This window comes from Aphelocoma coerulescens, chromosome 3 (assembly GCF_041296385.1).
Source record: "Aphelocoma coerulescens isolate FSJ_1873_10779 chromosome 3, UR_Acoe_1.0, whole genome shotgun sequence".
Classification (NCBI taxonomy): domain Eukaryota; kingdom Metazoa; phylum Chordata; class Aves; order Passeriformes; family Corvidae; genus Aphelocoma; species Aphelocoma coerulescens.
The window spans coordinates 95,533,870-95,560,992 of NC_091016.1; the positions used below are offsets into that span (position 1 = coordinate 95,533,870).

At 40.5% G+C, this 27,123-nt stretch overlaps 1 protein-coding gene and 1 long non-coding RNA gene across 4 annotated transcripts in view; one reads left to right on the top strand and one right to left on the bottom strand.

Annotated features, from left to right (window-relative positions):
- FAM135A (family with sequence similarity 135 member A) overlaps nt 1–16,782 on the bottom strand; it is an 81,209-nt gene extending 64,427 nt beyond the window's left edge. For 2 of the 3 annotated variants that reach the window (XM_069011346.1, XM_069011345.1), the window contains exon 1: nt 16,309–16,782. In XM_069011346.1, coding sequence (XP_068867447.1) covers nt 16,309–16,405 — 97 coding nt within the window. In that variant the 5' untranslated portion in view covers nt 16,406–16,782. Of the gene's footprint in view, nt 1–1,666; nt 1,753–16,308 lie in introns of all 3 variants that reach the window. The other variant, XM_069011347.1, reaches the window with a different exon arrangement.
- A 4,725-nt stretch (nt 16,783–21,507) lies between these two features.
- On the top strand, nt 21,508–24,212 carry LOC138108540 (uncharacterized). Its single transcript, XR_011149997.1, has 2 exons — nt 21,508–21,626; nt 22,033–24,212. It is a non-coding gene; the product is annotated as an uncharacterized lncRNA (long non-coding RNA).
- The last annotated feature ends 2,911 nt before the right edge of the window (nt 24,213–27,123 follow it).

Genomic DNA, 27,123 nt, shown 5'->3' on the forward strand with positions numbered 1-27,123 from the left:
GTGACCCACTTGTCTTACTGGTGGAGGAAAAGGGGAGACCCTTTTCCCTTCGGAGGAGACACTCACTCTGGAGTGTTTCCTCCTGAAGTTTTGTCTCCAAAACCGAGACACCGGCAAAAGGGCTGTCCAGTGAACTTGTGGTATTCCTATTGTTTATAATATGGCTCCAGCTGGGGCCACTCCCTCCCTTCCTTCTCTATCCAGTTTACTTAGCACTCCCAGCCAGTCCACTAAAAATTGCCTGGCAGGCAATTTTTCCCTGCAGACCGAACACAGGGTCCAGCAACCACAGGCCTGCATGACACAACATCATGCATTTTAATCCAGTAACACAGCTCTTGCTCAACTACCAACAGTATTTGGAAAAACAGTGTCTATGCCTTGCTCCAACTGCAATACCAGTAAGAAATACTGTGGCACAGTTCACAGAACAGCACATCCAGCAAGCAGTGCTGTGTGCTGCCACAGGTACCCAGCTGACCTCCAGGAATAGCTTTTTCTTTGCTGAGCATCAGTTTGCTCCACATGCACCTTAAATTGGAAGAAGGGGAACATTCACTGCCCTGGGCTGACATAAACCACATCACTACATTTCTGCCAAAGTCTTTCATATCAGTGCAAAGGAAAACAGTTAATACACAACAGTTATAATTCTGTGAACTATGTAATAGAAAGTGTTATGAAGTGAATAAATATTTTAAAGGAGAAACTCAACTCGGACAACATCTTAAGTTTGTACAACAATCATACAAAGCCAACAAAAACCCTAAACTCATGTGGAGGTATTTATTGTATAGATTCCTGTCAAATTTACACCTCCACTTCACAAACTTCAACTACATCAGAAGTCCACAACTCATTTTAATACTTAATGAGTTTATTGTTGTATTTTAAAGCACATCATTAACATTTGGAAACCAAGCCATTAAACTGCATGTAAGAAACAAAAGAATCCTTCAGTAGGAACTCTCTACATGAGAAACAGAGTTTAAAGCAGCATATATAAACCCATATCAGAAGGTCTGATAATAAATGACAAGACCCTAACACACAAGTTAGAATAGGGGAGGTTCTAAACTTTTGGTAGCTACTTAACATTTATAATCAAAACAGCATTTCAATATTCTAAAGTATTCAAAAGTATTTAGAGCACTGAGACTTAACATCTCCAACAGTTAAAATGTCTGTTAAAGCCACTTGATCCTACACTGGGGGCCAAACCTTTCCTTTCCTTCACACTACTGAGGGTTTACTTATTTTCCTAAGTTGGAAAATCTCCTATATATCTGGGCTGGTCCATGTTGTCCCCACATTAGCTCACCACTTCTTTAGTTATCCAAGCTAATCTTTCCTGAGGCCAGAATACAAAGAAGATCACAGGATAACATATTTTAAAGGTCTGTCTGAAGGGAAAAAAAAACCACCTTTTTTTTGTTTCTTGTTTCTGTTTTTTTTTTTTTTTCCTAAATCAATCATTTTAGTGCTAATTTACATCAGCTACATCAGAGCATCTGAGAGTGAACTGAAAAGACAGAAACCTCCTAACCAGCTTTGTTTTCAGAAAAATGATTGTATAACACTGCCATTAATCTAGCTATTTGCACTGGGAACTGCAAAACAGCACTAAGAAACGAAACTGCAAAAGCACATTCAAAGAATGTCTTACCTGCACTGGTAAATACTCCATTTTAGTATGTCAATCAACCAGTCTTCCAGTTCTCTGCTACTGCTGTCAAAAACATACTGCTCAAACTAAAAAACAAACAAACAAACAAACAAACGTTTTACTAAGAGCAATATCTCTAGAATGTTTTAGCACTTATGCATGTCATTCTCTTTCCCTGCATTCTCATAACAACATTTATCATGACCTCTCCCAACAATCATACAAGAACTGCCTAGCAGCAGTCTCCAATCTGCCCTTGGGTCCTGCACTGCAGTTTTCAGCTCTCTTAAAGTGTAGCAGTCTGATATGTATTTTTACAAAGTAAAGTAAAAAATAAAACTTCTCATGAAGCCAATGCTCTGGCAAAGCTAACACTGCTATTTCTAGTCAAACTATCCCTGTCTTCACCAAGGAGTTCTAAGCTCCCAGAGGACTCCGGTACACCCCCAGCCACCCCGCAGGCTTCCCAATCTTCAGAGAGACTCTCAGCTCACCAGCAGCAACACAGCCATGAAGAGGTAGGAGGATATTCTGGCCTGAGTCATCAAATACTGTTCAAGCCCCCACGCAGCCTTACATAGCTACCAGGGAGGAGACAACTTAGAAGAACAGGTCTGATGAGATTCTCCTGGTAAATCTTATGTCCCTGCTCCACAGGAGCCAAAATTCAGGGAACAAGGAGGAGAGCCTTAAGACCACGAACTCACTTTCTTAGAGCAAACACTGCAGGTAGGTGAGTATCACCTGAGTTCTGAAACTCTCCCTAGAGCTCCTGATAAACCACTACCTTAAAACTGTTTTTTAAGAATCAGTTCATCTCTCCTGTACCCTGAAACCATTAGGGTAGTTAAAAAATACAATAAAAACATGCAAAAGCTCTTTTTTATCTGATGACCTTTAGATTTCAAAGACATAGAAAAGAGAACACTTTGTTCTACCCTCTTAAAGGAACTTTACATCTTTTCTGTATGTACATTTCAGAGAAATACAAACACAATCTATCACAGATTGTGCAGGCAAGCTGTGAAACTAAACTGGTTTTGCCTGAGCTTCGGAGGGAAGAAAACAAAGTAGAACATAAAAAAAACATTATCTGGATTTTTTTTTTTTAATGGAATTCACTTGTGCATGTCATGTTGTTATTACATCTTTGATACCACAAATTATTAATAATGACCCAGTAAAATCCTGATGCCATGTCACGTAAAAATGGCACCAATATTTATTACATTTGTTTAACAATGCATTACAGCCTGTGTCATACCAGTTCTCTTTTAAAGAGGACTAAGTTCTTTTTTCAAGAGAGAGAAAACATGCAAAATTCTGAGGAACTGAATTTTTTCTAGATTTAGTATTTGATATTCAGCGGAAATCAAAAATAAAACTATAGAATCTACAAATGAAGATACTAGCTGTTCATTTAATATTCTTCAAGTAGTATTTTTCTTCAAAGTTGCTGTAGGAGCTTTGTACACCTCCATCCCTGAGCTTTTTTCCCAGTCCTCTTCTCCTGTATGCTCAGAGATCCAGCACCTGCCAACACAAATTCAGCCACCATCTATCTCTGTGCTGATGACTCACAGTTTTGTCCCCCCACCTGAGAGCTGCCTTCAATTCCAATTTTAGCTGTTTCTTGGACACTGCCTTCAGCTGAAACCTAGTGTGGTGAAAACAAAGTTCTTGACCTGACCAGCAAGGCTATTCCTAATGCCTACTTTCTGAGTGTGCATACTAGCACAATCTGACTGGAAACCTAGACACTGTTTTTCATTTAGTTTTCTCTGGGTTCTCATAGACTTTGGCAACACTATACAGAAGACCTGCCAAATTTTTCCGCATGTGATTAGAAATATGTCCCATCTATCTATACAGCCAAAACTCATCCAAGCTAATATCCTTTTATTTTAATTACTGTGAGGCTGAAAAAGCATAATTCACTGCATGTATTAGTTCAGCATGGTGCTGCAAAGAACCAGCCTGTTATTTTGATCATTTCACCTCTCTCTCTGCATTCCCTGCAGAGAAAGCCCAGACTACTGCAAGCATAACTCCCCTGTCCTTTGAAATCCTTTCACAGCTGTGCAGCACACGGTATCACAGTGTTCTGGTTGAGACTAGAGCTTTCCAGCACCAGAAATAAACCCTGCTTCTTCATAATTAAAAAGGTGAGGGTGTAGAAAAGAAATGGTAGTTGAATTTTGGATTGCATAATCATAATGCCATAAAACAAGCAAGCAAGCAAGCAAACAAAACCCTTAAGTGGAAATATCTAGAATACCTTATTCAATTCATTATCCCAATTTTTAAAAGACAACATGACCACCACTAGAAAAATACTTCAGAACAGATTGCTTTACATCAGGATTTCCTAATTAATTTTTTTAAAGCTTCACAGTTATAAATAATTATGTGAAATAAGTAACTACACATATAGTTAAACAACCACCTAATTTTCATGGGGTCAGGGCAAAACTCAACTATCACAATTTTCTTCATGCCTGGTTCTCTTAAGTCTAGACTACTTCCCAGCCAACCACAAGGCTGGATTCTAACAAAGCTAATGTAAGATACCTATGATATTTTAATGAGCTACACAAACAACCAACTTAATCAGGCATTAAAATTCAAGTTTTCATACTTTTTGCTTTAAATTTAGCACCAATATCTTGTCCTCTATGCAGCACAGTGATAAAAACACATATTCACTACTTTGAGCTGACAACTTGATTATCCCCACTGAGCACGGAAGTCATTAAGATGTTGCATTTATTTCTTTTCTTCTCCCCTATTAATAGATCATACATGTGATACAGTAATTCATCTTGAACACTTATTAGGCTTATTCCCTTCTATCCTAGCATTGGTCTTTGTCTGTTTGACAAGTGACATGTTATTTCTAAGCTTCCTCATTAAAAAGTTTAACATGAAAAGTTCTGTGAGAGCACAGTTAAAAGCTCTCTTTCTTATTGATGTGTTCTTCTCCCTCCACCATAAAAACCCCCGCTGCAAAACGGACCCCATGCTTACAGATTTCTGTATTTTTCCTTCCAGTATGGACACTAACTTCAGTGTCTTCTCTCTTCAGCCACCAATTTACACTAAACAAAAACTGCATCATCTCTGAGATCCCTTCTTCTCTTTCTCATAAAAATGAATTGAGCAATGGTTTCAACAGTAATTTGCACAGAAAATGGAAACAGAGCATGAACAAACCAAACGGAATGTTTTACTTGCCCTTTACAAAGACGTCCTCTAAAAATAAAACCCACATTTTAAAAATTATTAAAGAGGTATGAAATATCTGGCCCCAATGCGACTGCCTTTGAGTCAGAAACAGCTAAAATGGAGCATTTTGATGATAAACAGTAGCAGTTCAGGATATGTGCTATTACATTATGCCAGCCACCTCGTCTCACTTTGGTCCCATACACTGGCTGAGTGAGAAAAATGAACTTCCACACACTCATGCTAAGAACCAAGGAGAGTGGACAGTGCAAATCAGCAGTAAAGCTGAGCTACCTTAACAACAGTGATGAAAATACATTACTGCTGCTGTAGTTAGAGGTTTTATCTAGAAATACATCTGCAAATGTAGAAATAAATCTGTAAATTAATTACTTGTTTTGCTTATAATTTTCCATTAATGAACTCACAATCTATATTTTCCTAACCTATTCAGAAGAGCATTATAGGGGAAAAAACAAAATGAAGCGCTTGTACTAAATAATCAAAGTCTTTTGGAACTTTACATAAAAAGTATATAAGGATATTATAGTAAATGGAAAGAAAACCCCAATAAATTGCAGGCTCTAGTATTTTGGCTTAAAAAACCAAACTGCAGAGCTTAATACATTCACCCTCTTATAAACTGCTGAATTTATGAAGGATGTATCAGATAAGAATGAATAAGGTAGGAGAGGGAAGCTTACTAAAATAATTTGATTCTGCCCAATGGAATAGGTTTTTCATAAAACATTAAGGGTCTATCCAAGTGTACTTAAAACATACTTCATTTTCTTACTTACACAAAGGAAAAAAGCTCTCTCTCTTTGAATTCCATGTCCCCACAATATCATTAAATGAGAAGTAACTTTCATTACATACATCCATATGGATGGATGAATTTGGCATTAAAATGTCTGCAACAACTGTTAATGTCATTACTTTGCCATATTTTATGAATCAAAAGTCTCCAAAAGAAAGTTGCAACTTCTCTCCCACCACAAGCAAAATTGTTTTCAAAAAAATAAAAGCTTTGATTTAAAGATAAATGAAAAACAAATCTAACTGTATATGCTCAGTAAATTATTTTTAATAGGTAATAATTCTGTTTTGTTGTCCTCTGTAAATAAAAGAGCACAATTTACAGAGTTAAGTCATTGTCCCAATACCTGCTCTGAGGTCATTCTTTGACAAGACAGTAAATACAGTTTAGATTTGACAGGTTGATTTTGTAGTGGAAGGCTTTATGCCAAATAGTTACTGTATTTCCTCCCACAGTAGGCATTAGGTTAGAGCAAATGATATATTGCATGCTCTTATTAACTTAAGAAATGTGATAGCTTGGCTGCCTGATCGAAGCTACATTAGGGGATAATCTGATAGTAAATCTGATCCAGGATCAGTAGTCACAAAACCACTTCCTTGATAGTTCCTACATTAATAGCATTGGTGGTGAAACGCTGGATCAGCCAACACAGAAAAACAGTGACTCCGACAGGACTTTCTTACAAATGTAAGTGCTTTCAGAAATACACTGGAGTACTGTATCAAAAACTATTTTATTTTTCAACATCTAATGTTAATAACCCAATATAAAGGCAGCTGATTTGAGGTTGGCTGCTACATCTTTAAAAACAAAATCCTTGATTTCACTTTTTTTCTCATAGAATCAAAGAGTCATTAAAGTTGAAGAAGACCTCTAAAATCATCAAGTTCAACCTTTAAACTAACACTGCTATCCCTACCACTAGACCATGTCCCCAAGTGCCAACTCCACACTTTTTTTAATGCTTTCAAGGACAGTGATCTCACCACTGCCCTGGGCACCCTTTTTCAGTGTTTGACAACCCTTTCAGTGAAGAAATTTTCCTATCTAAACCTTCCCTGGAACAATTTAAAGCCGTTTCCTCTCTTATTATTTGGGAGAAGAGACCAACCCCCATCTTGCTACACCCTCCTTCCAGGTAGCTGTAGAGCAATAAGGTCTTCCCTGAGCCTCCTTTTCTCCAGGCTAAACTCCCCCAGCTCCTCACAGGACTTGTGCTCCAGACCCTTCACCTTCCACTGCCCTCTTCTGGACTCGTTCCAGCACCTCAGTGTTTGTCTTGTAGTGAGGGAACCAGAACTGGACATAGGATTCAAGGTGCAGCCTCGCCAGTGCTAAGTACAGAGGGACAATCACTGCCCTGGTCCTGGTGGCCACATTTTTGCTGATTTCCTTGTGGTTTGGCTTTCAGTTTCCTACCATTTTAACAAAAGAAATAGCGGTAAGCATTATAGGACATAAATTTAGGTTAAAAGTTTGATTCTTTGATGCTCAGCACAAAAAAAACCCAAATCTAAAAACTGTGGCAATATAAAACATTGTTTTTAACTTCTCATAACATCTGCCCACTGCCTTTATTCAATAACTACCTGAGAAAAGTCATATATTGTTATTTTGTTCTTCCTTTGTTAATGATTTTCCAACACTCTACAAGACCCTCTCTACAACTTACCCCTCTTCTAATACCTTCCCTATAACTTTTCTGCTACACAAAACATGCATTAATTTTCCAGTCAAATCCATATTATTCTGGTACAAAGTGCAATTTCGTTATAGTTGGATGATAGAAGTGCAAAGTTGAAGGACAATTTAGCAGACTGCCACTGCAAGCAATGACCTAACGAGGTCATAAAAAGAATGTCCATTAAAGCTTTTCAACAACACATGGCAGCAAACAAACATCAACACATCAGCTTGGCCTAAGACTTTAAGCTCTCTTGATGCTCACTTATCTTCATACTGAGCAGGTGAGGAAGAGACATACTTTTCTCTGCAACCTCAGGTGGCACCTCCAGCAGCTTATGCCTTGCACACCTTCAAATCTAAGAGCGCTAAGTTGAAACGTATCTAAATGTCTAAGTTCACTTAGCTACTACCCAAACCACTCAAGCACAAGATTTTAATGCTCTGCCCTTAATGTTCCCCACTCTCTTTTCTACCACTGAAGCCTGAAGCAAAACAGATCTGACATAGTAGGAAAAAAACAAAAAAAATCCCAAACAAACAAAACAACAACAAAAACCAACCAAAAATCCCAAAAACAAAACCAACCAAACAACACATACTCCCCACTCCCAAGAAAAAAAAACCCCACAGTAAAATTTAATCACTCCCTATTTTTTTAGCTGTTTAGAAGACAAGGGCCTAAACACAGTCCACAGAGTACTGTGTGCGCTTTTTTACTGACAAAGAAGGCAAGGAAGTCTTTGAAGAAACAAGTGTCAAGTAAAGATAACACTGATCAGCACTGGTGGACAGCTGTGATGGTAGCTTGAACAAACTGAGATCTTAGCATGCACACTGTAAGAAGATTGGATGTCAGAGCACCCTAAGAAAACAGCACATAATATATCAGTAGAGAAGTCTTTAAATGATATCCTTTTTCTACCCTTGCTCATACCCATGCCATCTCTGCAATTGTGCTGGCAGCTGGGGGAGGCAAAAAGCCCCCCAGCACCAAACAAATCTTTACAGTTATTTTGGAGGTTACTTTGCAAGTTTTTGGTGGTTATGGGGGGAGGGGGAAGAGCCTGGTTAGTTTTTTTGTTTTTTAATTTAAACAGCAACATTTCACTGATTTAAATAAAAACAGCATGGTTCCACAAACAGCTGCACTGATCAATCTCAAAGAATATGCCTATATTAACATCTAACCCTGAAGAGGTGAGTAAGGGCATAGCAAGAATTTAGACTAACTTTGTCCATGAAACTACATAAAGTCTTCCACACTAGAAACAGCTTCAGAAGTTCCTGCCTCAGGTGCTCATTCACATCTTCATAGCATCAGTACATCGCCCCCTCAATACTGCCAACACAGTGCTTGTGGGACAGCATTTTAAAATTAATTAGTTACCATTTTAGAATAATCTATTTTTGCAGGGCTTGATCGGATCACTTCCTTATCCGGTTTCAAAGCACAGCTCCACAAATAGCAGTGCCATTGAGCACAGGGAAGGGAAGAGCACAGCAGCACAACACAGCGGTTCCCTGGCCAGTTGTCTGCTCAGCCTCCATAAGCCACAGACTTAGCACAGCAAAGCAAAGAGGTCTCAGTAGCAGGGTGAAAGAAACTGCCCCTTCTCGCAGCCATTCCTGAGGCAGTATTTTTATCCTCCATTCCTTTCTTCGATTCACCTCAAAAGTTGAACAGTAACGCCCTACCCCTGCTCCACTTCTTCCATGGAAGCACACAACCCGAGAGCCCAAGCAGCAGCTCAGTCTAACCTCCTCCCTGCTCCACAGGGCAAATTCTGCTTTCTACTCACAGGCCTGGCTTCCCAGGGAGGCAACGTCTCACCTGGGAACCCCCCCTGGCAACCCAGACCATTTCCTTCCAGAAGGAGGCATGGAAGGACAGAAAGCTGAGCAGCTTGCAGCAGCTTTGTCCCAACAGGCCCAGAAACACACTCTGCTTGCAGAGTTACCAACAAATACATCTGGCATCAGGAGATAGAAACAATTTTTGCTGCAGAGGGCTCTTCCACTCCCTGTCATGGAGGAAGAGAGCGACAGGGCTACCCTAGTCAGCACAGCCTGCTCCACCTGAGCTCCACAGGCTGCAACCCTCCCTCAGAGTGCTGGCATTGCTCCTCTGCCACTACAGTGCCAGAATATCTTACTATTAAACAGACAAGTATAGTAGCATTACCAAATTCAGTTTCAAGATTTGCTTTTGTTTATTTTGCAGCTTGAATGTTTCATGCTCCTCATGTAGCATTTTGCTAACAGAGCAACGCTGATGTATGAGAAGCTGCTAAAAACACTGACACAAACCTAAAATGGCAAGACTATTTCCAAAATAACACATTGGAAACAAAACAGATCTAATGACCACCTTTAGTAACTTCAATGGGTAGACTTGAAGGGTTACATCAAAACAAATCAGAAAACTGTTTTTTGAATTAGCTTTAACCATCACCAATGCTACTTAAAAAATTTTTGACAATGTTTTGTACGGAACAGTTTTTGTTCACTGCTTTTCTCCCACCATTTACTTGCCATGATTAGTTAGAAAATTGTAATCCTTAAATCCCTTACATGCTGCTTTCTAATTTGCTATAACTAGAACAAGTAAAACCACCCCTTAAATATAGCATAACACATTCAGGGAAAAAAGGCCCAACAACCAGGAACCAAAGCCATCAGGGGCTTTCCCTACCCTGCTGATAGCATGGCTGGTTGGTTTTCAAACAGGTTGTTGTTCCTTCCTGTCCTACCTGAGAAGGACAAACTATACCAACTGGCCATGAAAATTCATCTTTCTGGCTAAACTCCATCAGCTTTTACACATTTGAATCAAAGGGCAGGTAACACATCTGTTAAGAGCTTCTAGTCACAGACTTCAAATTCAGCCCAAACATTAGTACCACCAGCTGGCACTCAAACCAATATCAAAGACATACAATGCGCCTTCCACAGGTTGTCTCTTAAGAATGTGTAGATTAAAATTAACAGCAGGTAAAACCCCATGGCTCAGAACTTCTACCCCAGCAAGGGCCTTCATTAGAAAAAAAAGTCCAGCATGACAGAATGGCCACAAGTGTGGAGATCTAGGTCCTGACTTCCACATTCAGGCCTAGTATTGACCTCACTCATTACAATTTTTTTTCCTCTAAGCTGTCTTACATGTAAAGCAGTAAAACATGTTTTCTACTATCTATGCTTTATTGTTTCAGTACTTCAGATACCCTCAATACCTTGGCATGCTTTGATCTGGATTATTTCACCACAGTGAGGGACTGAAGGTCAGAGATGCTTGAAAATATAGGCTCTAGAATTATCTGATAGCTGGCGTAATTTCAGAATTTACCCAGAAAATCTTTTAAAAACATATATATGCATTTATAGAAAACTAGATGTGCCACATATAAATAGACAGGCAAGCACTTATAATTAAGTTCAAAAGCACTCAATATGCAACTACTACTACCTCTACCACTAAAACCCAGGAGCATTAACTATACTATTTAGATTGAAATTTTTTTTCATGGAAACACACAATCATTATGCAGAAAAATCATCAAGCGATAACAGAACTGGGGAGAAAGTACAGCTTCTTCTCTACTTCTACAGAAGCACAAATACTGCAACATTTTCCTTGTAAATTTCAACAGAAAGAAGACAAAAGATGTACTGCAAGCCATTCTAATATGAAAACTGAAAGGAAAACCTTGCTTATTAACTTTATAAAAATCATCTAAAGCATAAAGAGAATTCAGTTTATTTTATAGCTAGAAAGCATGATGAAGCGTTATCTCTCAACATGCTTTATGCAACAGGTAATGAGTGACTTATGGCATTGTCAGTAAAAGGGATTAATTCATGAGGTCACAGCACGTGAACAAGGTTGTGATTATAGTAAGCAGACTTGCATCTGGAAAACAAGTCGGTTTATTATTTCAAAATGTCAGAGGTCAAGTGTAAAGCTTCCTGCACAATTAACTGATGAATGCTAGAGATTTCTTCTTAATTTAGGGGTATGGTGTCTACAGGTTTGTGATTTATTTTACAAACAAGATTCAGCAAACCATATGCACACATATGTATGTATATATATGAATAATTCTCTAGTACTACAGGTAAAAGATCTCTAATTTCTCACCAGAAAACTAAAAATAGCAAAATGTGTATGCTTTCCCTTTTTTGTGATACAAGACTTGCAATTCAGAAATGTGGACATCTTTAATTTATTTTTAGTAAGAAATATTGGTAAGTTTAACTTTTTATCATGTTTCCAACAAAACCACTTGCACAATATAAAGTCCAAAATTCTTAGCAACAAAAATGTTCCCAATTTCAAAACCTCTACAGAAAATCCATTAAAAAAAAAAACCAAAACACTGAAACCATCTAACAAAAAATAGAATTGATGTCATTTCAATTTGCTTTAGCATTTTCAACTTTTGTTCCACTTGTAAGTTGAGCTCCGTGAGATTTGATTCTGTTCCTTATTTCTCTGCCTGTTCTTTCCAAGAACAATGCTGTCACCAATTTCCTGCTTGAAGTAAACACAATTTGCTCACCTGACTTCTTCCTGACCCGAAACTATGGCAAACTTATTTCCTCCCTTTCAGATTTTTTTTCTTGTATACTCTTTGTTGTGTACTCTTGTTACCACAAAGGTTCCACGCATTGTTCTTCGACTAAGACAGTTTGTACAACAGACTTCTAGTAATATCAGCAATACCCCATTACTAAATACCAACTGCTTTTGCTATAAATGAATGCATAAATATTTAATTACATTCGTACTTCAACAGTAACTTATTTTCCTACACACAATACTTAATGAGATGTATCCAATGAATTAGTGTGTTCAAAACATGCTTAGCAAAATGCTAGAGAAGGCCAAAATCAGCAGATGCGTAGCAAACATAAAATCACGTGTCTTGCCAAGGAGAAAACACATGGTGCAGTAATGTTAACAGAATGTAAGGACATACTTTACTGCTTTGCCTAGCAGTGGCAGGAAGGCTAGCATTTTTTCAGAAGCATAGTATGATCATAGCAAGCTCACAGGGACCAAAAATGTGACTTTTGAGTGGATTTAACCAATCTCTCATTCCTGTTTTAAAGCAGCAGGATTATGACTTATGGAATCATGGAATAGAACCATCAAAGTTGGAAGAGACCTTTAAAGATCATCAAGTCCAAATGTCAACGCAGCACAACCACTGTAACCACTGAACTGTATCACCAGGATATATTATATAACCTAAAAAGCTTTTGAAGATTGCAAGATAAACAAACTTTTCATTAACAAAAATAACCGCCATATTTTCCATGCTTGTTCATTAGGAGGAATACTGAATGCAAGATAAAACAATTAATAGTTCAAGAAACTCTGAGTTATGTTCATAGTTAACCAAAAGAAATTCATGTGCTGGTACTCAACCAAGTAATATTTATTTAGGCTACGGGCTCTCTGAGCAACAGCCTGTGAGAGGTAACTGACACACAACAACAGGCTGTCAAAACAAATATTCATCAGGGACAATGGCTGGTCAACACACAGGTGCTACTCATCTTTTCTGTCATGAAAACAAAGCACTAGTGAGACTGTATTTTTCTGTACAGAGAAAAAGGGGAGGGGGGGAAACTCACACACAATAAAACTGCAACTCTTCCACCTTGGTTAACAAGAGAGTATATTCTGCCAAGACTGTCCTGCAGTCTGTAGGGATTGGGAGATGAAAAAGAAAAAAAGGACTTCAAGACAGAAAACACAAAGTACAAGATGAAACAGTTACCAAGCAAGGATGAGAAACATTAGTCTCTGTCAATAACAGCTTCGAACACTGAAACAAGGTCAACAGTAACAAGAATTCACAACCCTTGATTGCTGATTCTCACACTGAGGTCCATCTTTGGTACTGATTTAACTCTCAAATTTGTTTGGGACAGCAGCCAGGCCAAGGGAGAGACACAGGCATCAGTACTCTCAGCATTACATTAATAAACATTCAGGTACCTGCCTCCTACGTTGGTGTAGGCAACCGGGTTCTCTTCAAGGAAAAAAACAGCACAAGAGTCAGAGCTCATAAAGGGCTCCCATAGTAGTTCAAAACCTTGTTACTCACAGTAATCTGCCTCACTCCTTTGCCAGGATTTGCTTTCCTATGCACCTCCCCAGCCAGACAGATGGCTGTTGCATTCATATCCCATTCTAATCACTTCCAGCAAGAGAAGCTTGCACCAAAAACACCAGATTGTAACCTGGTCAGAATGAGATGCTGATAGAAACATCCCGTCAAAGAGTGTTTATCATATCTCAAAACCACAATGAAGTCCTCTAGAACTTGTCAGAGTCTTTCTCAGCAGATAACTGACTAGCAAAGTCAACAGGGAATGCCAGAGTGAGCAATAGATCTCAGTTTTCACATCTCTCCATGCTTGGGAACTAATTCTTCTATGTGAGGAAAAAACCACCAGAGACAGTCCTAGCACTGAGCTTTGAAACCCAGGTACAGCCAAGGGAAATGTTAAAACCAACAAACTGCAGTATCAGGTTACAGTGTCACATCCATCACTGGGGCTTCAGAAGAGATGCAAGGGCTTAGCTTTTCTGAAATCTGAGCAGAGCCCAATGTGTTATTTTTGAGGTTTTACTTAACTCAAAACAAAAGTAAGTTCTACCTCAATGGAACTAAATTGAACCAACAAATGTGTTGGCTTGGCGCATTTTCAATATCACAGCCTTGAAGAGATATTTCAGTTGCTGTGTGCACTTTACTATTACCTAATTCATGCCAAATCTTATCCAGGCCAGTCGTACTGACCATAATTTGAATTGAAGGTAACAAATCAATTTTATATTAATAAAGTGTTAATTTAAGACCAAAACCAGTATTTTCACATATCAGTCAACTCTTACCAGTTGTGTAGGATTGTATTTCACACAAGGGATATTTAAACCATTCCAAAGCATGAATTCAAATTAATATTCTCTGATTTTTATCAATTACCAAGGGAAAGCTTAAGAATTGACTTACGCCACTTACAAGGGGAAAAACGAGTGGTGGGAAAAGGAAAACAAGTTGGTCCATCCAAGGAAAATACAGACTAAGATTTACAGCTATACTCTGACATACCAAATGCAGGTACTCAGACTGTGACTACTGGCACAGTCACATGGTAGAAACAGAGCAAGATGACAACTCTGTGCTTCATTCACTTAAAGTATTAGCAAAGATACAGCTAGAACCCAGATTATTGTTCACTTCCTACAAAACAGTTCAGTTCTAATGGGCAATGAACTGTAGAACAGAATAATAAAAACTATGCTGGAGTCCTTAATTTGTTCCTCCACAAATCCAGAATTCTTTCATTGTAAAAAAGCTGTAATGTTCCAGCAAAGCAGAGATTTACTGAGCCAGGTTTGGGCTGTGCTATTTATCCCTTAGAACAGGCCAAGCAATTTTATCTTCACAATCAAAATGCTAAATTGGAGTTATTTAATGGATGAAAATGTAATACATTCCCTTCCAGAGTTACAAAGATTCCGCAGCATTTGCTCCTTGCTATTGGTCAAGCAAACCAAAAGGTGGTGCATGTGGATTTTACCTTAGACTTTGCCTATTTATAAGACATTAAGCAAGTTAAAAGAATCACTTAAAAAACAATGTAAAACCCAGTAAAACAAAACAGGCATTCATGTCCTCTCTACCTGATAATATGTAAGATTTCAAACAGGAGCTTGTTTACTTTTCAGTCAGCAAAATCCTCTACAACCAGGAGAAAGGGGAAGTGGGCTTAAACACATCAGCACAAATACTGCTTTAGTTATAGTATCAACATGACTGTAAATCCCCCAATTACAATTTTTAAAAATCCGTTATGCTATGCAACCTCTCTTCCAAGCAGTACGCTTGCAACGCGTAATTACCAAATAAAGCTTTCAAATAGGTTCTGTTCGAAATTTTGCTTACAATAACACAAGAAAGAAAGATTATTTCCACCAGGGCGCTTACTGATCATGCAAATCCTGCCGAGCACGCCCCGAGGTTAACTGAGCCCGGCCGAGATGCTGCCGACGGTGTAACGGGGTAAGTTACGAGCATCTGCCGAAGGCACGGCACCGCCGGCCCACAGCGCCCTGCGCCGCTCCGCCGGCGTTCCGAGGGGAACGGGCTGCTCCCGCTCGGACCGGGAGGGCGGGAGCCGCCAGTGCCGCCCTCCGCGCACCAGGAAATAGCTGGGAGTTATTCCTAACGCTCGGCCACCAACTTTCTACACTGCACGCAAAAACCAACACTAAAAAAAAAAAAAAAAAAAAAAAAAAAAAAAAAAAAAAAAAAATTAACGCCCCCTCCCCTCCTCCCCACAGTGTTTCAAACCCTGTGAAGGGTCCGGTATTTCTCAGGAAAGGAAAGAGGGGAAAAGCACCACCGCCTCCGGCACTTCCCAGCACCCCGGCCGGCCCTCGGACACTTCGCGGCGGGGACGAGCGGGACATAATTTCTGACCTATTTTCGGCGCCGCCTCGGAGCGATAAACAATCAACAGCGGCGGCGAAACACTGCCTGGGCAGAAACTTCTCCAGCCACGAGCCGCTCCCCGGGGCCACGAGCCATCCCCCGACCGGAGGCTCGGGGGAAGCGTCCCGTGCCCCACTGCGGAGGCGGCCGAGCCCCCCGCTCCGCCTCGCCGCCCACCCGGTCGGGCTGCGGAAAGGCTCCCCGAGTTTTCTGCCGGGGTGCGGGGAGGAGGGGGTCAGCCCGAACACACAAGTCCCCCGCCCGCCATGCCCGCGGCCCCGGAGACAGGCCGGGCACGGAGGGGTACCCGCCTGTCCCAGCCCTTCGGGAGGGGACGGACATGGTCCCGCCGCTGTGCCCGACCACCCTGCGCCCTCTCGCCGCTCCCCAGCACCGACCTGGGACACAAAGGAGCGGCCGCCGCTGCCCGCCGATCGTCCGTGCTCCCCGCGGAGTCCAGGCCGCGGCAGCACCGGGATGGCGTAGCGCACTCATCCGACGCCAGCGCCTGCTGCTCCTGCGACGGCCCTGCCGCCGGCGCCCGCTCTGCGCTGGGCGGGGAGGGGAGGGGGGCGCTGGGAGCCGGCCGAGCGCCGCTTCCTGCTGCCCGGCGCCGAGGGGCGGCGGGTGCTGGAGCCGCCGCCGGGGGGGCTGCGCCGGCAGCTAAGCAGAGGCCGGTGGTAGCGGCTGCATCCTCGGCTCCCGCGCCGGGCTTTCCGCACCGCCTCGCTCCGGCTCCGAGGAGTCTCCCGTGCGGCTCTCACGGCGGCCGCTGCTGGCAACGGGAGCTCCGGCTCGCCCCACGCTACTCCCGGCTCGCCCTCGTGCTCCCCCTGCCGCCCCGCCGGGCCGGGCCGCGGCTCAGGCCCCTCCCGCGGCTCCGCGGGGTCGAGCAGGGGCGGCCCCGAAGGGCCGGGAGACCCCCCGGACGGGAGGGACGCGACCCACCCCGGGCTTGGCCCTGGCTGCTTTCCACCCGCGGCCCGCTCCCCAGAGACCCCTTCGTGGCGCACGCTGTAAGGCGGGCAGGCCTGCCTCGTGCCGCGGCCGCCAGCGCTGCCTTCCCGGTGCCCGCTGCCCGGCCTGGAGCACAGAACAGCCCGCGGGGAAAAGGCTCCCGGGGGTGGTGGGCGGCAGCGGGGGGCAGGTCTGGCAAAGGGTGCAGGACTGAAGGCGATGAGCCTTTATGGAGAAAAAGTTCTCGTTTCTGCAGTAAGCCTTTTTATCAGTACGTGATGCCAAAATAGAAGTAAATCGGCTGTAAACGGCACTAATACAACTGATAGTCTTTAACATTGGGAGGAGGGATGCTGGGTACTACTGTCTCATTAACAAGTGTGACACAAAGCTTGAAAATTAATTGGTTCAGAGAACTATTGTAAACAAAATTATTGATGAAAAATGCTATTCTTCCTCTTCTATCTGCTTGCCTTTATCTGAAAAAATAAAAATCTTGGATGTGAAGAAAGATTGCGTAAAGATAGTTTTTCATACTCCCAATGAGTGCTTCCTTCTCAATGCCAAACCTAACCTTGTAGCTGTTTTGCAGAGAGAGGAATTGAAAAGCAGACAATTTGCTTTTACTTAAAGGCGGGTCTTTCAGTCCAGTCAGGTGGACAGCAGTGTTAAATTTTATGTTAGTGTTTGCATAGAATTCTTTCAATAATTTTGTCACCAATTGATTTAGCATCCAGACATGCAAACAGAAAATTGATTCTGAAGGCAGGGAGCCAGATTGACGCTGGGTTGGGATAAATGACACAGCAATGAGAAGCTGATTGCCATGGAGTACCAAAACCAGCTTTGTGAGACATCCTTGTGAGTTCTCAGCACCTTTTGTTTCTATGAAATATGATTGAGATTGTACTGCTTGCAGAAATTTACTGCAGGTTGAACTCATGGCTATGTGGAAATTTTTGTGAAAGAGGTTTCAGTTAGTGGGAGATGAATGTTTTAAATGAAACTTTCCTCTGTTTTATCAGGAGCATATGAGTGTCTTAGGGCTTTTTAAAAAGGCAGTTTCGACAGCATCAATGGCTGCCATTTTGTGGTTTTATCCTTGGTTATTTCGGGATAGGCTTTAGTAACTGCTTCATGGTCCTGCAGAGTCAGTTCCAACAACTAAAAAACACTGGAGCAATTTGTGCGAGGCTGACAGAAGGTCTCACCATGCCTAAGCACGCCTCAAACCTGCCTCAGAAATGCAGCAGCTTTCTACTAAAAGATGCTCAGTACAAGATAGTGCCTGTGGATCTCAAAAGCCAGATTTTGTTGCTGATGTTCTGGATGCTGAATAGTCCAGAAGCCAGCCTGACAGTTTGGATGGGCTTTTATATATCTGCACGGATAAATTCTTGTCTGGCTTGTAATTTTTTTGTTCTTTTATCTTTCCTTAACCTTGACTAGACTTCTGCTGGTAGGAGAATGTGTCTTGCAAGCTTCTTTCCCGTTAGATGGAGGAAGGATTTCTTGGTAAGTGTACTGTCCACTGATATGAGCAGAAAACCGGCAGCTTGTTCCTATAAATGGCAGAACTCCCATTAGAGAAATCTAATTTCCTCCGTCACCAAAATCCAGTTGTGAAGATGTATCATCAATCAGCCCAGCTGCCAACCTTGCCTTTCTTTTGCATGTTGCGGTGAGTACTGGGCATGGGGTCCACTGACATCCCACACGCATCCCATGCGCTTTCTGGTGCCTCCCTGTTTGTCCACGTAAAAAGAGATGATCTGATGGCCCCTCTGAATGAAGACAATGCTATTCCTTGGGGAACAGCAGCTCCCTCAGTCTCTGTGCAAAGCTGCCTTTGTTTCCAGGAGATTTTTAAAGTTTGGGTGCTGTACATAAGAACTGCCACAAAAAGGGCATCCTGTTCAAGCTTGGATGCACTGATAAGCATTGCTTATTAGAGATCCCTATCACAAACTTATGGATTATTCTTACTAATAACTAACACTGGTAAACCTGGAAGTAATTGATTGCTTAGGTATATCTAGGAGACTCTGGAAACCACTTCTGCAATTTGAGTTCTGATGAAGCCATCTTTTCCATGTGAAATGAAATTAAATCCTTAGTTCATATTGCTGGGCTGAGCATTTTTAGTAATCCAGGATTTTGTTAAAAATAGGTTATTGATTTATGGATATGTCTGCCCGGTCCAATACAGCAATAATACTGGTCTGTGTCCTCTAGCTAGCATCGAATTCATGCAGACTAGGAAACAAAAGCTGTGGAGTCACCAGCAGCTGAACTGAGAAGCAGGGCTGGGAACCCAGATGCAAAGCCATAAGAAACCAACTGCATGGTTTCCAGTTTCAGAGCCAGCCTCTCCAGAGATAACCTGGGGGTCTTCCTGCACTGCTCCTGTGTATAGTATAGACAAGCACACTGGGAATAATGTGGTAAAGAGCTAGTGAAGCCAAGTGGAACCACCAGTCTGGGAATATTCTGTGAGGCTCAGTCCTGATTCCTGGGAAAAAAACCCCACAGTAGATATTCTGACAAGGAAGCTTGGTAACAGTGTGCACAAGTGGTTGGTGTATCAGGAGGCCATTCAAGAAGAGTTTGAAGTAAATAGTTTTTCTGAGAAGTTTATGTAGTTGGACAAAGAGAATACTTGAATCTCAGAAAAATTACCAGAGGAGAAAACATCAGGCATAGAATAGGATGATAAAGATTGCCACATTTGGAGTGAACATTGTGTCGCAGGGATGGCTCATGTACTGTGTCTAGGGTTTAAAACTGGGTAAGTATGAGTGGAGGAATGATTCTTGTCAGAGAAGCAGCTGTTGATTGTGCTTGTTTGCTTGCTTCAAAATATGGAAAAATGCTGAATGAACGTTCAACTGATTGCTCAATAAAAACAAAATTCTAGACAACTGCCAGATTTGGCTGTGTGCCCTAAATGAATATCCAGATATAGGATACACAGCACTAAGCATGTTCATTTTCGGATAACAGATTTGTGTGAAACATCCTCTGCAATGGCTTTAATCATAAGAAAACATAGAAACTAATTATATTTTGAGAACATTTTGATAACTGTGTGTTGAAAACAGTGAATGAAAAGATGCTTCTGTGTACTGCAAGGGATTGCACAGTTCTCATTAGAATATATAATTATAAAATCATAACTAAACTGGTATGCTACTAAAATAGCATTACAATTAGAAATTTTTTTTGCTTTAAATAATTTGGTCAAAACAATCTAAAGTAGCTTTTAAACTTTATTACATAGTAAATGAATGCAATGTTTATAGGATTCACAGAAGATTGGTTAAAAGCTACTTTTCCTCATATGACAAATAATGGTAATTTTTTGGTTGTTTGGGATTTGCAAAGCAAATGGGGGAAAATTAACAAATTGTGTATGGAGAATAAATGAGAGATATAAAAATATGGCAATAGAATTTAAAAGGTCAGCTTCCTCTTGTCAACAGAGGCTCTCTAAAGGCTGCTCAAGATGGGGAACTCAGTGCTGTAGCTACCTTCAGCTTATACGGTATTAGGTTGATGCAAAAATAAGGAACTGGCTTTTCTAACACACAGCATGCTAATGGTGATACAGGAAAACCTTCGTACCATTGCTGTAGTCAGTGGTTTCAGACACAGCCTCAGGAATTTCGGTTTAGATGCCCTGACTTTAAATATGGGACCTTCAGGAAGTGTCGAAGTGGCTAGAGATGGGATTAAATGAATGGACACAGGTTAGGTGGTAGAACTGTGCAAGTGAAGATGAAGACAGTATTAATGCAAGGGCATTGGTTATTGGGAAGTTGTAGTTGAAGAGGGAGAGAAGACAATCAAAAGGTGGAAGTACATTCAAAAGGAAAAAAGGAAGCAGAGAAGTAGAAGACTGCAATGCAGGCTTGCAGAAAAAAACAGGATTTAAAATACCATGTTAATTACCCTTCTAAAAAAAAGAAGAAACAAGGACGTGGAATAAATGTCGTCCATAGGCTGCTGGAACACCAATAGTCAGTTAGAAATGATGAGAAATACAGATTCTGCAGAGAAAACTGCCTTTGGTTTTGCTTTTCTTTACATGAGAAAGAACTGCAAGCATGAAGGGCAGAGCATATGTTTTATTAGTGTTCATAAAATGAAAGGCAGTGAGGGAAGGAGATGTAAAAAGTTATTCTGAATCTCTTTGCTAGGATTTAAGAAAGTAATCTACTTGAAGATTTGTTTTAAAACTCTAATGCCAAGAGAAGCTACAGGAAATACATTTGCATTAACTGTCATTGCTCTTTAGCAAGTTCCCATGTATCAAACCTAAATATCTCAATGCAGTAATACTTAATAATCATGTCAACATCTAACAATTTCAATTCTCAGCCTTTTTGGAAAGGCAACAGTAGAAGCTAATTACACTTTCCCCCGTGCAACAGCAGTACTTTTTGAGCAAGTTCTCCTAGGCAGTGATGAGAGGAAAAGTGCCCTGTTTGCAGGGTATGGGTGCACTCCTCTGTGGAGTCTCTGAAAATAGTTTTCTCCAGGTGGTTCTCTTGCCCTGTCAAGTGAGGGGTGGGGTCTTGTGTCTCTGGCCACAGCTGCACCCACACCGAACTTTCCCCTTCCTCTCAGTGATACCCAGGGCCTGGTCCTGCTAACACCCAGCAGTGGTCAGGTCACATGTCAAGTGATTCCTGCCTTGGGGCCTTCTGCCCTGGCTGTTGGAAGAATATTCCATAGCCCAGCAGATTGGACCTTAATAGTAAGTATTTTCTTATTCTGAAATCACATTTTTCTTTATCCTAGGTTGCACTTAACATTAACAGTTCTATGTTGTGCACTGAATACCATAGATCATAGAATCATAGAATAGTCAGGGTTGGAAAAAGCCTCTAAAATCGAGTTCAGCTGTTAACACATGACTGCCATGTTTGCTACTAAACAATGTCCCCGAGTGCCACATCTGCACATCTTCTGAACACTTCCAGGGATGGCAGTTCCACCACTTCTCTGGGCAGCCTGCTTCCCCGAATAGCACCATACACTGATGTTTCCACCAGAAATTTTTGTTTATCGTGTTGAGCTTCACAAGTTTAGGATTACCAGCTCTTCCCATAAGGTAACTTCACTTGGTAACTGGTTTCTGACTTCATTCCATTATTCTGTAGAATTTATATGGAGGAAAACACAGTACTTGAAGTCTAAACTGGCTGATACCAGATGGAGCGAGACCACTGCATGTACTGACGGGTCAGTCTGAGTATTCAAGCCAAATTCCCCACAACTTTTTAATTTGTGCTTTGGCAATACAAATGAGATTTCCACAATTTTATATCCAATACCAACTCCATGATATATTGGAGTATTTTCTCTCTTGCGTTATTTGCCTGTGTTCTGAGGTCAGGGGTAGTTCGTTTTTACCAGTCATATACCTAGTTTCTCTGGAGAACTGGCTTTCTTTCTGCTGAATTTTTTTACATAGTTTGGATATAATTTCTAAGATTAATTAATGTATTGTTTGATTTTGCTTCTGAAATACAAATAAAAATTGTTGAGACCAAACCTAAAACCAACAGTTAAAATATTCAACTAGATGCTTTTCCCCCCACTTTCTATGTTGCTATTTATTGTTGTCTTTTGTGTACAGTATCTTTCCCAATCTTCTGTTTGATTATGTAGTATAAGATTTACTGTTCTTTTTTAAATGAGAGTATATCCTTCTGGGAGCTGGGAAGCACAGCAATGCAATAAGTCTGTATAGATTTATTCTACAGCATGTGACTGATGATTCAAATGAGCTCTCATAATAAGCTTAAAAAGAGGAGAGAGAGAGAGACAGAGAAGTGTGGTGTGACAAGACTGAAGGAAAGAAAACAAAAATCTTTTGGGATTCAACCATGTTTTGCTCACTCCTTTGCTCTTTTGTGTTTGTCAAGGACATAAACAGTCATGTATGCCCTGAGGCCAGAGCTTAAAGAACATGAGTCCTGTACTGGTTTGTTATAGCACTGGCACAAGACATTCCCCACCATTGTGATTGCAATCACCTTAAGAAAAAAAAAATAGAAAAAGAAAAAAAAGAAAAAAAAAAAAGACTTCGTTGAGATTTGAAGGTGAATTAAAGCATAAGTCTCATTTATTGACTTGATTTCCTGAAAATGCACCTCTGTTAGTGGAAATGTAAGAGCTTTGTGTACCTCTTTGGTGTCAGTCAACAATGAAGCTTCTAAAGCATGGGAGTACAAAAATATGTAATGTAGATAATGTCAAATCTATTATATTGTTGGTTTTGAAATATGTTAGTAGGAGGTTTTAATACAAACAGCTGTGTGTTATTTTTTATTTAAATTGTTGTGTTTTATATTTAGTTAGAATATGAAAATTACTAAGATATCCTGGTGGTCTTTCATTGATTCTTTCCAAAGCTTCTGTTAAGTTTACAACCTCAACTGTTAAAAAAATGCATTCTTGCAAAATTTAAATCATATTACACAATTTCAGTAGTGTCAGGTCATTTGTTTGAATCTACCACAGATGTACCTATATTTTGGATTAAAAAAACACTGTCTTGAAAGAGAAACAATTGCTTAGATAGGAACTTCTGAAATGCTGAGATTTTAAGATCTTAATGATCATAACAGTTTGAAAAGTATGAAAATGGAAATACACAGGTGAAATGCCATCCTGAAACAGCAAACTCCAAAGAGACAACTTGTTTTTCTAATATCAGGCAAGCATTTGAACAGACTGAGTGGAAATAAAGGGCTTTTGCAATAAAATACTGTCTTTTACAGAGTTAATATATGAGAAATAATATTCTGAAGTTTTCTGGCCCTTGTATAGCATTAAATGTCATTCCAAGGTGAAAAGAAAGTTGCATCTGAGGGCAAATACTTTCATTATTACTACAGTCAGTCTGCTTCCAAGTTTCACTAACTGTTGAAGCCATCTCATCTCTGCTGAATCTGAAAGTCTTTTAGGTTTTAATTGCCCTGGAGAAAAGTGAGATAAGTTTTGGGAAAAAAGATGATGCTGTGTCAGGGCAGGTATCTCCAACAGAAGAACATTTATTTGTTTTTCTCTTTAGCTACCTCACATATGAGCTGGTTTAGGTATCTGCAGAAGTGGAAAGCTGTAATACTCTTTTTATAAAGAAGGATGAGCAAAAGCACCACAAATTCTACTCACAACCAAAGGTCATACAAATACTGCCACTTAGAAATACAGGAAAAAAAAAGTGGTTTTCAGGTTATTGTTCAATGCTATTGTATTACTTTAGCCAGTTCTGGCACAAAATTAATTTTGCAACTCACTAATAAAATGAAAGGAAGGTCCTCGTCATCTATCATGTCTGCTATAAATTTTTTTTTTTATTATTATTTTATTATAAGTCTCACATTGTCTGGGATTTGAAATGCTGCATTGCTGCTCTTAGACCTATAAAAATAGGCTGGAAAACATGAGACCCAGACCTGAGACAGCTACAAAGCAAGTGAAACTTTTCCATTAATTCAGGTTTTTTTAACTGCCAGATCTTTTGGATTATTGAAGTGGTACTATGGAAAAAATACTATATTTTTTCAGGTAAAAAAAAGAGTTCCAGTCAAGATTATGGCTTTTACTACTGTCTGGTCAAGACAGTAAGAGTAATTGGTTTTCTGCCTGTTTATGGTTGCCTGGACATTGGGTCTAAGCATATCTTTATATTTTTGTCATAGCAGGTGGAGCTGAAATGGACAATACCTTGACTGTCCCCATCCCACTCCCTATCCAGAACAACAGAGGCAAAAGCAGGTGTCTCTCTTTACTGCTGGTACAAATCCAAAGCAAGCTGCCATTAACCTCTCAGAGAATAGTCTGCATTAACATAGCTTTTCCTGCATGCCTGCAAAATTACCTTACCATTGTGTACACAAGCCGGACACCGAAAGAGCTTATCCTGTCACTGCTAAATCAAATTAACTGTAGCTGAAGTCAGATCAAAATGATGCTTTTACACAAGTTGTTGCACATCCATCCTGTGCACTGGTATAGGGACCCAGGAATAATACAATGCGTACTACTTAGCTGGAAAATTACCCTGAGATACAACTTTGGACCACAGCAAGAAAGAAAATATATTTTTAATCCTTCAAAGTGCAACACTGAATTGTCTAGTATTAGATCCACACACTGAGGGGCTTATCATGGTGTTAAGATAGCTAGACATGAGTGCAGGAATCGGGTAAAGAGGATGCAAAGTATGAGAAGATCAAGAGGCACATAGATACAGCTGTACTGCTTACTGCTGTGTGGTGCAGAGAGCTGTGAACTAGTACTGATGGGACTAATTTACTGTGCTCTGAGTTAGCAAGAATATGTCACCCTCAGGACTGCTGCCAATAGATCTGCCTTCAGAAACCCCACAGAGCCTCGGCAGCCTGGACCCGGCCACAGGCTCTACAGTGCTGTGAGCAACGAGCCTCATTTAATGATGGGTACGTCTTCAAAACTGGGATGTGTGCAAAAACACGTCACAACCTCCCCTTTCATGCAACCCCCCATACTGGCTGATCAGATCATTCTTAGCTCAAATTACCTTTTCCTCACTTTGGACAAGGAAGAATTAAAGTGAGTTTGAGGGAGAAAAGTGATCATCAACATAGGGTATGATAGGTTCACCTATATTTCTTTTGCACAGAGAATGTAAAATTTATGGGTGGGTTTTGTCATACAATCCCTTGCTTCTGCAGCAGTGCTCAGAGGATGTTTTTCCCATGCTACAGGCCAGTTCTGTTCAGCCTTTATTCCTTGCTCCTGCTATTATTCTGCTTGCAGCAATGGGAAAAACCTTTCTCAAACTAGCTGCAGACAGTGGTTGAATGCAACAGTATATATCTGGTTATATGACAAGAGATGGGAAGGTTTTGCCTGCACAGGTGAGTGGCTTCCTTTGTTTGGGAAGATCTTTTCTCCATGCTTATATCTGAACATCCCAGTATTTATGAAGTTTTAGCCTACTGAAAAGGATTTAAAACACTGGTCTTCCTGCTGGGATTCTGTCCTTTTATTCATATATATTTTTGAAAGATAAAGTACAGATAATTAATAATCAGCCTTCCAGTTGCTCTGCTGTGAAAAACAATTCTATTACAAAATTTTACTATATGCAGAAGTTGACTGTCTCAGAGAATCAGCTAGCACAATGGATTCTTTTTTTAGACAAAAGTCATTACTTCTCAGTTAAGCTGTGTACTGCAAGCAGGGAATTACATTATACTTTACAAAACCCTATTTTCCCCTATCAGGTTCATGTGCAACAGGATTTATTCCTTCAATGATAGTGATATTTTGCAAAGAATAAGATCAAAATAATGTAAAATCAGGATGTGATGAAGTTATATGCAACATTTTCATTTTTCACCACAGTCAGACAGCTATTTCACTTACATTGGATGCCTGGAAAAATGTTGAATTTAAATAAAAGGCAATTGCACAAGTGAACTATAAGATCATTGAATGAGTTTAAACATGTTACTGATAAGACTGGAAATTTAAATACATACAGGTGTTCTTTATCATCTTTGCTGAGGCAGACAATGCACCTTTGACAGCTTTAAGTATTTGGTGGCTGCAAAGCTGTTTCTTTGTTCAGAAAGATATTGTGAAGAGGAAAACATGCCCAGTATCCAAACAAGAAAGCAAACAGACCCAGTTTGTTGTCAGTCGTCCAGGATCACATTCCAGCATGGTACTCTGAGCACCATTGTGCTGCCACTTGTCCTGCTGGCACATGTCAGAACAAGGCATCTGCAATCAAGGCAGCAGATGGTTCTTTGGGTTGCCTTGAATCAGGGTTGGCATGACACATCATTTATGATGTTGCAAAGAGAGAACAAAGTATTGGCATGAACCTAATAACAGATCTCTGGATATTGAAGGCATCCTATATTCCATTAATCCCTTCACACAGAACAGTAGCCCCCAAGTTTCTGAAGGGTTTTTCTATTATTGTGCTTGCTAGTTTCATATCTGGTGATACATATGCATTCAGTCCATAACCTATCCATTTAAACCCAGTTAAAGACAACTGTTTGGGGAATACTTCAAGTTTTGACTACACTGGTGAACAGCGCAGCATGAGCTGCCTTGAAAACATCTGTGACTGCTGGGCCAACGATTGAATTGCCAACACTCAGTTCTTGGCCAGTTTATTTCATTCTGTTTTGCCAAGCTCCAGAATAAAAGCAACTCAGTTCTGAGCAGTGATGGCACAATGG